General features: G+C 39.5%; 1 protein-coding gene across 4 annotated transcripts; it reads right to left on the bottom strand.

The window, feature by feature from the left end:
• Window positions 1-2,533: 2,533 nt before the first annotated feature.
• Window positions 2,534-7,061, bottom strand: LOC148977194 (uncharacterized). Of its 4 annotated transcripts, none has more exons than XR_016145586.1 (4): window positions 6,631-7,061; window positions 6,233-6,366; window positions 5,536-6,119; window positions 2,534-5,433 (listed from the first exon to the last, which is right to left on the bottom strand). XR_016145586.1 is itself a non-coding variant. In XM_089117220.1 (4 exons), the coding sequence occupies exons 2-4, from the start codon at window positions 6,283-6,285 to the stop codon at window positions 5,541-5,543; spliced, it is 477 nt and encodes a 158-aa protein (XP_088973346.1). In that variant the 5' UTR covers window positions 6,286-6,366; window positions 6,631-7,061; the 3' UTR covers window positions 2,534-5,540. The 4 variants fall into 4 exon arrangements, 1 of the variants encoding a protein (XP_088973346.1); XR_016145585.1 differs by having other exon boundaries at window positions 2,534-5,905; window positions 6,018-6,119; window positions 6,631-7,046; XM_089117220.1 differs by having other exon boundaries at window positions 2,534-5,905; window positions 6,018-6,076.
• Window positions 7,062-10,818: the final 3,757 nt, after the last annotated feature.

The raw sequence follows: 10,818 nt of genomic DNA, 5'->3' as shown, positions 1-10,818 counted from the left end.
ACAAATGAGAATGACTTTGAAATTATAAGAGACTCCTACAGAGGGGTGAGTTTAAATTGAGGGCAACGCTGATAACAGAAAACTATTGAAGTGAAAAGTGTGCTAAGAATACATGAAGAAATGACAGAGAGAGAGAGAGAGAGAGAGAGAGAGAGAGAGAGAAAGAAAAAGAAAAAGAGATCAGAGTAGAAGATGTCTTTGTGAGAAATCGTGTGCTGAGATCATTTGAATGGTTGATGGGTGATTTTCAGCATATATGCTCACTCAGACAGTAACAAAACAGACGTTTCCTCTTCAGTGAAGTGACTTTCAAGCTTGGATGTTTGCTTTGTAGAATTTAGTAAATATCTGTTCTTGTTTTAGGTTATTTTAAACTACTTGATTGGTTTCAGTCATTATGCTGTCTTGATAAGCGTTATTGATTCATTGCTTTCTAGTCTTGCTGCATCAAGCAAATCACCCTCCGAAAAGGATCTTGCAGATATTTATTAATTTCAAGATTGCACATACAGTATATTTACTCTGTACAAGGCAGCTAGTTATAAATCATTTGATTTATAATGGTAGATAAGAAAAATGAGAACAAATACAATATTGTCTGATTTTAGTATTCATATGCATATATTTATGTGTCCATAAAATGTTGGGCCATGTGAGCTGCATGGGACACTTCCTTACTTTCAGAGTGAATTAATCAGGTTCATTGTGAAGGTTCATATTTAAACACAACACAAAATGCAAATGCTTCAGTTTATGTTTTTTTTTTTCCTTCAGAATGGCTTTTCCCTGCCTTTTCAGCTAGAGCTTGTTTTACTTTTCTTTTTTTACTATCTGTAGAATGATTTAGTTTATTAAAGCAATTTGACTTTCACAGATTTTGAACAAAGTAAGCAGGCAGTATTCAATAAAATCATTTGTGCAGAGTCAGAGTTGTTTTGTTATGTATGATTGGTTAAGAATGGATTGGTCCTGGAGAACGGTTCTCTTTCTGTCTGTCTGTCTGTCTATCTATCCATCTATCTATCTATCTATCTATCTGTCTGTCTGTCTGTCTGTCTGTCTGTCTGTCGTCTGTCTGTCTATCTATCTATCTATCTATCTATCTATCTATCTATCTATCTATATCATTCAATCGTTCTATCATTCCATCTATCATTCTATCTATCTTTCTTTCTATCGTTCTGCCATTATATCTATCATTCTATTGTTCAATCTATTATTCTATCTATCTATTGTTCTACCTATCATTCTATCATTATATCTGTTGTTCTGTCTTTTGTTTTGTCTATTGTTCTATCATCCTATTCTATCTATCGTTCTACCTATCATTATATCTATCACTGTATATGTCACTCTTTCTTTCCATGTATTGTTCTATCCCTCTGTCTATCATTACATATTAAGGTAACGGTACAGTCACATGGACTGTGAGCAGTTGCACATATGATTATAAAAGATTTTTCAAGCTCAGACTGTAGTCCAGATGTCTAGCTGGCTCACTGAACAGAGCAGTGTGTTGGTAAACACTCACTCCAGACACGCACTGCTGGTTTGACCAAAAACAGCAGGGCAAACAGAGGATAAAAACTAGAGAAACCGCAGAACAGATTCAGATAGGAAACTCAGCATCTTCCCATGTCATCAATCACCCCTTCTGGGGTTTATATAAGTGACCTGTGGGTTACCCAACACAGTCTCATGAAGATGCGTATCTATACCACGAGTGTCATTTCTCGTGGCATTTATACGCCAAAAGTGTTTTTTTCGTGTATATGGTACGCACTAAAAAACCCTGGGTTAGGTTTAGGGGGGAGGGGGGTGGGGAGTTCGTGCGTATTATACGCAAAAAAGTGCGTATCATATGTACGCGAAAATCGCGTGCCAAATACATGCAAAAACTGTTTTTGGCGTATAAATGCCACGAGAAATGACATTCGTGCCATAGACACGAACTTTCATGAGATCGGGCTGGGTTACCAGACCAGAGCTGCAACTGCTTCTACCTCCCAACACTTTGGTCTCTTCGTATGACAGAATACTATTACAAATTATCACATCATGAAGGACTGTAGTATTAGGTGAATAACAGCTTATTTACAGTATATTATGCATTAGGTCAGTTGCACTTGTCTTACAGTTTTTTTTATTCGCTTTGGTACTATTTTCACAAGTAAGGTGTACATTTTCAAAACTCTTAGTACAAAAATCCAAACTGATCACACTTGTAACGCAGCTAGTCATTCTTTCAAAACCTGATGTAATGCTTTCAGTCAGTTGCACATGTTTTCAGTCCACATAATAATTATTTCAAACACAAGATTATTGTAATATGTAATGAGAACATTTGGTTTAATCACTGAAACACAACAATATGATCTTCTTTCAGTTTAGTACTTTTAACAATCAGTTCATCCAACAGCAAACAATGCAAGATACATGTTTCAAATCGGCCTTAGAAGTGCTGAAATGAATATGCTACAGTACTATAAAAGACAGATTACACAGTTTTACTGTAACATTAGGCAATACACTTACAGTACCCAACATTTACATAATCTATAATTTCCAAATATCCATCATATATGTAGGCCTAATCAAATGAAGGATCAATGAAGACATCCTTTACAATCATTTAGGCAAATTATAGTTTTTATTTTTCAGATATAATTGTAATATAGGTATACTTTCTATAATGAAATGTAACTAAAGAAGAACAAAACATAACATTTAGTGCACACATTACAGTACATAGTGGCCAATTGTGGTCAGACTGTGAAAAAAATAGTGGGAAAAAAAAGAGCTATAACGAGTATTCATCATGTGTGGTTACTGGTTACATGTAATTTAAATATTCATACAAACACACATTTTATTTCTGTAGTTCTCAAAATCCATATACTGTATATTGCTGAAATGAAAATCTATAGGTTTACCAAATGATTAATTGATTAACCATTAAGATCTGTTGGATTAAATAATAGACAAAAGTATTAAACTGAACAAAAAGAGATGCAAATCAAAAGTTTGATAGTAAGAGCTTTATGAAAGGCAGTTACTGTGAATGAAACAATAATGTAGATGAAACACTTATTTTGTGTTGTGAAAAGGATACTTTGTGATTGTGTGAATTGTACTAACACAGTTGAAAACATGATGAAATGTTTGAAAAAAGTGCACTTTTGATGATCTGTTGTGATATTAGCACTAAGAGTTTTGAAAATGTACACCTTACTTGTGAAAATAGTACCAAAGCGAATAAAAAAAACTGTATATATATTGAAGTTCATATTGCCTCTCTTCTCCTACTCCTTTGCTGCATCTTCTTGGCACATTGCCTTGCTCTTATCTGCCTGCTTCTCATGGATAGAACTTGGGGTCTGAGATAAGAACAGAGAAGCGTTAATCCACAGAAAGATAGCAGAGTGAGCGGATGGAGAAGAAGATAACCTCAGGCCTTGAGCTCTAATTCTTCAGTAATTGGAGGACTACTGCGCTCTTAGCTGCTCTCATGCTAACCAAATCAAAGGCTGTCTATTCGGTTGTTAAGTCGTGACGTAATCACGCACTGATAATACTGTTTCCGGGTCCAAATGCTGGGTCCTCTCTATCTGCTTACCACTTTTGCCCGAGTTTTAACATGCCGCAGTGCTGTGTCCCATGTTGTTTAAATAGATCGGAGTTAAAAAAAACAAGTGACATTCAACTGTCATTCTACCGCTTTCCCTGTGACGAGAAAGAAAAGAGAAAATGGCTGCAGTTGATAAGGTAAGTTACAATTCTTTCCTTTATCCCTAACACCCACTGGCGCTGAAGCGAAGCCAGTCCTTTAAGAAAAGGGCTTAGTCTAACGTTATGGGTTGTAACGTTAATTAGATATGGACGAGCGGAGCGCTTGGACCCGGAAGAGGCTAAACGTCACGCGTGACATCAGACTTAACAACCGAATGATCTCCCCATTCACCTCTAAGAACTGAGAGCTGGATTTTTCACTTCATAGATGCTATAACTGAAGGATTAAATTATGCAATGATGCTATGAATAAATGCTAAATGATAATTATGTACCGGAGTGCTGTACATTATGTGAGATTTATCATTCATCATTAAGAACTTAAAGTTACAATTAAATTCCTGAAACTAAACGTCAAATCGAATGTAAGGAAATACAATAATAACAAAAATAATAAAAACTAGAAATGCAACGTCTTATTTGAAAATTTAGTCTTAAATGATGTGACTGGAAGCTGACAGTGTGCTGTGGTTTAGTTTTGATGCATGTCAGCTTTTTTTTTTCTTTTTTTTTTTTCGGGAGTTGTGGTGAAAGGACCAGCTGTCTCCATTTCTGTTAGCCTCACCGTGAGAGACCTAATGGAGTCTCTGGAGCTTTTGTGCCTCTGGTTGCAAAAGTAATCATCTACACCAGTCTGGGAACAGTAGCTTGTGTGAAGGTCTGAATTTAGGTTTGAGGTTTGGGAAATCTCTTACAGTGTGTGTATAGAACAGTCTTGTCTATTGTGTTGAATGGATGTGTGACGCTGGGTGGAATACAGTGTTATCAGAGTGTTAGGCTTTATCCAATCAGCTTAATCTTTACATAAGACGTTCTGTGAGACACACATGCTTTGTTCCTTCTGTGCTCTATTAAAGTTCTGAGAAACAGCCAAACTCCAGCCTGGAGGCACATGATCTTATTGACACCACCCTCATCTTATAGGACTACACAGCAATCCTGCTGAGCACATGAGATCTGAGGACCAGACCTTAGCGTAAAACTCTAGAGCAGCAGCTTAGAATATCTGTAACAGCATCTATGCTACTGCTTTCCGTTCAACTCCATACGCTGTAATTTCCAGTTTCATACTTGAAAAAAGGTGATACAACATTAAGGGCCCTATCATACACGCGGCGCAATGCGGCGCCAGGGTCGTGTTTCTTGCTAGTTTCATCCTAACGCTGTTATAATTTATACGTCCTATGCCACGTTGTTTAAATAGAAAATGCATTTTCGCCCATTTTTGCTGGTCTGAAAATGAGATGTGTTCAGGCGAATTGTTGGCATGTTACTATTTTGAGGCAACTGAAATGGACTGTGCCATTGAAAAAAAAGAGTCTAAAGTCAATGTCACAATGCCATATGTATGTATTTATTTTATTCATTTTGTTATTTAAAGAACGCGTTAGTAATGTGTGTGGGTCCACAACGTGTGCGTGTACTTAATGACTGGAGAATAGCTAGGGTGCTTTCAAGTTGGCCACCAGGTGAAACAACAAGCATTTGTTTATAGTCAAACGTTGAAGATATCATGCAGGAATATTGTCACAGGTCGGGGCGGGCCAACCTGACCTGCACCCGCCCCTCGAGACCCGCACCACCCTCGGGGAGCTAGACGGAGGACGGAGCAAGAAGGACAGACGAGAGGGAGTGAATTAAAACCTAATAAAAAAATAAAAGTTTTTATTAAGAATAAAAATGTTCTTTAAAAGAGTGGGCTGCTTTGTGTCACTTTCTCCGGGAGGCAAACAGGGGGGAATTTACAGCACTTATCCATTTCGTTGAAGGCTGGTGGTCATGAACTTGCTGCAGGAAAACTTCGGGCTGGAGGTCTTGATGCAAGCAGACAGGTGAGTATGCAAGTACGTACTTCTCTTCACTGGCGGGGTCAACAGACACAGAGCGGCTGGCGGTTTCACTGCGAAGAAGACAGGTGAATATACAGACATGTAATCCTCTGGCATATGAACACACAATCTTTGTCTTAGCACATAATCCTCTTCTTCTCTCTGGACAGACAGAGAACTTATAGCTGGAGGTCTCCACTGCAAAGCAGTCGGGTGTGAGTATACAGGCAAGTCATCCTCTTCACTGCAGGGCCGACAGACACAGAGCTTACAGCGGGGAAACTTCACTGCAAAGCAGACAGGTGAATATACAGATACGTAATCATCTGGCATACATACACACAATCGTCATCTTAGCACATAATCCTCTTCTTCTCCCTGGACAGACAGAGAACTTACGGCTGGGGGTCTCCACTGCATGCAGTCGGGGTGAGTATACAGGCACGCCATCCTCTTCACTGCAGGGCCGACAGACACAGAGCTTATAGCGGGGAAACTTCACTGCAAAGCAGACAGGTGAGTATACAGGTATGTAATCCTCTGACATACAAAGACACAATCCTCATCTTATCACAAAATCCTCTTCTTCTCCCATGGACAGACAGAGAACTTACGGCTGGAGGTCTCCACTGCAAAGCATTCGGGTGTGAGTATACAGGCACGTCATCCTCTTCACTGCAAAGCAGTTGGTTAAACATTCACAACATGTCTCTTCACAGCGGGCTGCCAGATAAATACACTCAATGGTCTGTGGAGTACAACAGTGTACAATAGTGTTAACCTCTTCTCATGCAGTCAGAATGTGATAGAAACTCAGGTAAGACATGGACATCCAGCGGGTTTAGGTTCACACTTCACACAGCAGACAGTGCATCACATCACTTCATCTCAACAATTCAGCACTCAGTGGAAAATACACGTATGGCCGTTGCCCATCTTCTGATCTGGCTTTCACATCAAGGTGTCCCACAGACACAAGAGAGGAGGATGGAAATTGATTTGGACTACTCACTATCTCTCCCAAACGATCTTCAGCCCCATGTTTACTTCTTTCTCCCAACGCACAGCCCCGCGCCCGTCTGTCGGCCCCACTTCCTCTTCACCATGGCTCACTCTTCCCACAGGAACACTAGTACTGTTCCCCAAAAGCAACGCACTGTTTGATCTATACTTCCTCCTTTTATACTCCTCTCATCGCGAAGTGTCCCAATCGCAAGGCTTGTTTTCCCCATGCGCAGCTGTTAGCAATCTGGCTGATTACCCCGTTCGCGGGGATTGTTTGTGCTACCCCGGAACTAGCTGATGTCCCGTTGTTATGGGTCCGACGGGAGGCAAATCCCGGCAAACATTAGTTCCGCCTGGGCAGGGAAAAAAATAAAATTTGTCACCCCGTGACACTATAGCACTTGCAGCCTGGAATGGAATGAGGAAAAACCAGTGACATTGAATATCAGGCGAAGAATGGAGAGAAATTACAGTTTTCCTCAGTCACTTTGGTGCATTTCTTAAATTACTATTTACATTTGCACAACAGTTCAACCTCCACAACATTTAGTCATTTGTGCACATCATAGTAGCAGTTTCTCATTCCTTCCAACAAATTACAAATGCTTTTGGACATCTAGCACCTGTGATACACCTTTATTTGGTAAATAATAACCAGTACAATGTCTAGTAAACTTCAACTTTTATTGTGAAATACAATATTACTGTAGGGGGGAACCAAATCAAAGCAGAACCAAAGTGCGGGTATTGTTGCACCGTGCTGCCTAATGGCTTGTTTCCACTGAGGGGTACGGTACGGTACAGTACAGTACGGGTCGGGTCGGGTACACCATGATCAGGCTTGCGTTTCCACCGCCAACAGTACCCTTACTTGATAGGCGTGGTATGCTGGAAAGAAGCAATCGACGTCATTTTCGCGCGAAGAAAGCGACATAGTAAACAACAATGGATGACAGACTCGGCATGTTTGTCACTAAAAAAAAAGCGCTGGCATTAGGCGTTTCCAAGAAGCCAACGCAAATTCCGACTCAGGAGAATGATCCCGAGGACGCGAGTCCAGTAATTCTGTTAATGGAACAACCCGTTCTTGAACGCGGCACTCAGCTCGCTCTGGCTTTGTGACTCCGGTTATCTCTGTATGTTCATTTTAGGCAACAATAAAACGAAATATGTTATAAAACATTACTCTGCTTCTTTTCGATTTCATTTCAATACATTTGAAACATTCTAAAGCACATAAATGTGGTTCAGACAACGCATAGCCTATTGATTATCACTGCATGTATGTAACGTTATATTTATAACAAAACTAAATATAAAACAACCCTGCCTCTTTTCGTTTAAATTTAAAAATATTAAACATATTCCAGGCAATATGTAATGTAATGTAGGCTATTGCATATTGCATTGGTACAAATGTTGCAATAAACAACATTACAGATGATCTTGTAATAAAATAAAATAAATGACAAAACGATCTCTTTTTGTTGAATTTCAGTTTTATCAATAAGCCATTATAAAAATATAAGGTACAAAATACACTAAAGCTTAAATAACATCAAGAAACAATTCAGTCAGTCAAATATAGCCTACAAACTCAGCGCTTAAAGATATGAAACTTCACGTAGCCTTCTGCCAAAACTATTGGCCAGGGAACGAATTATAGATTCACGAGACCAAAGATCCCCTGTTAGGTTTATATAAGACGAACTATATCTCATGTTTAACCACCACAGAGACGTCCGAGTCAGCGGCAAACATCAGGATGACTAGCCGGGGAAAGACTGTTCCCGGCGGGGGACACGAGCGCGAGCGTCCGGTGATCGCTTGAAATGGATCTCAGTCAAATTATCAAAAATCTATAAATAAACCACAGATTTGAACTTTAAAAAACTACTTTCTCGCCTGAAAAACTCTTAAAACTACATTTCGTGACACAATAACAGTAGAATTATATTTCAACTGTATGCTTCTAATGCCCTTGTAGCACGCGCGAGTGACGATACTCTGTCCACCAATCAGCGTTCTGCAGTGAGTCTAGCTCCACCTTTTAGTACCCTTTCACTGTGCTAGGTACCCTAACGAAAGGGTACCCAAAAAGTGGTACGGTACGGTTCGGCTTTTTGGTACCATTCACAACTTTTGACAGTGGAAACGCAAATAATTGCGTACCGAACCGAACTGTACCGTACCGTACCACTCAGTGGAAACGAGCCATAAGTGACGGACGCTTTCCTTTTCTCTCATACACCGTGCGTCCCAATTCGCATACTATCCTTCCTAAATAGTATTTGAAAATAGAATTAGTACGTCCCAAATCGTAGTACTTTGATATAAGTGTTTCAAAGATACCCAGATGGTCTACTTTTTCCGGCCAGAATCCGAAGTGTAGATCGATGCACACTCTAACGGCTGATATTGCCCACAAACCATTGCGCGTTGGACGAGGATTCGGTTAGAACTACAAACACGAGTAAAAAGTGTTAAAAAACTACAGACACGTAGTCGATACGGAGGATGCGCGAGTCCCCGTGGTTGTGTAGAGAGGTTTAGATAAAGAGCTTTGAGTGATTAATTATCAGTATCTACCTGATGAAAATGAATTTATTCAATGTTGTCCACATTATATTGCATTTGTAGCAGCATTGTGAACTTTTGTAGCCATTACGTTTTAAATGCATCATTATATTCAAATTGCAAACACGAGGAGAGCATGAAAGACCCACAACTGGCAGATGAACATGCTCTCCGAAATGGTAGAAAATAAAATTAGATAGAATGGAGGATTTTAACTGTGACAAGACGATTGACAGGGCAGTTTACGGTGACAGGATGCACGCAGCACGCGACAGAGCTGTCCGTTAAAGATGACGTGATAGTATGTCCCAAAGCTTGCCTATTCTTTTGCTACACACTCAAAAAGTATGTACTTTTTCCTCACAAAAAGAGTACATACTTTTAGGGCGTAGTATAAGAAAGCGAATTGGGACGCAGCAACTGAGATTTGGAAATGAAGATGGCGGTTCGCTCCTTCACTCTCTGCTTATGTGATTCTGTTTTCCAGGTTCATACTCTGAAAAGAAAACAATCATAAGAGCTGTTTCCTCCTGAAGTGTATGTGTATTGAAACTTGTATTGATGATGATGAGTCTGTTAGTGAATTGTTGATGTGTAAAGCCGAGTTAGAGAGTCGCGATTACAATCGCGGGGAAAAGCGATTGTACGTGAGGATTGAGGCTGAATGTGTGAATTGGTGTCCTCAGCCCTTGGTAATGCTTAATTTCGTGTTTTATGGTATCCTGACACTTTATACATTATTGTAAATGTTAAGAAGAGAGGTATGTTGTTTAAAACGTTATTACTAAAGTTATACAGAAGCAGCTAGTTGTTTTGTCTGTGTCTAACACTGTATTATAAGTTGAACAGTTTTCCATGTGTATTATTCATGTTGTGACGTCAAAGTCACTTAGGTATTCATTTACAGCCAAAGAGTGTTTAAGATTTATTTTATCACATTAGTAAAATGGTGGATTTCTGAAGTTTAAAAGAAAACAAATAATTAAATGATCATATAGCAGAAAATATGATCTCTCTGTGATATTGCACTTTAAAGAGAGAGTAATGTTTATTTTTGCAAAGACATGCTTATTTTGTGAATGTGGAGAGTAAAGAAAAAAATAACTATAGAGGTGTTTAAATTGAAATTAACAAATTGACTCTCAAACTGAAACATGTTTACACTAAGGGAATGTTATTGTTTTATACCATGATTTGATCTATTTGTAATAAAGATACTGAGATTTGGAAATGAATATGGCAGTTCGCTCCTTCACTCTCTGCTTATGTGATTCTGTTTTCCAGGCTGACATCTAAAAGTTGAGATTAGTGAACCCCAATTGAAATACATTTGTTACTCCAGTCACAACACTTGAGACTCGTAACAAACTGTGAGGATCTCTCCTCATCGGGGGAGCAGATCCAGAGATACTAGAACCACGCGACCAAGGTGATAAGACGCTGCTGCAGGCCAGGAATCAAACCATGGGTGTCCGAGGAGGGAAACCAAAGAGGAAGGGTATCTTCACCTCGCCTAGGAGCCGCACTGCTGATCTGCTGGGCTACATGCAGATCTTGTGGTCATTGCACACCAGCACCAGATGGATTTCACCTGTGATTGGGAGGTTGACACACACAC

Source organism: Pimephales promelas, chromosome 11, assembly GCF_988280905.1.
Source record: "Pimephales promelas chromosome 11, fPimPro1.hap1.1, whole genome shotgun sequence".
NCBI lineage: Eukaryota > Metazoa > Chordata > Actinopteri > Cypriniformes > Leuciscidae > Pimephales > Pimephales promelas.
The sequence above is the reverse complement of the archived record's forward strand: the minus strand, read 5'-3'. Positions and strand labels throughout refer to the sequence as shown.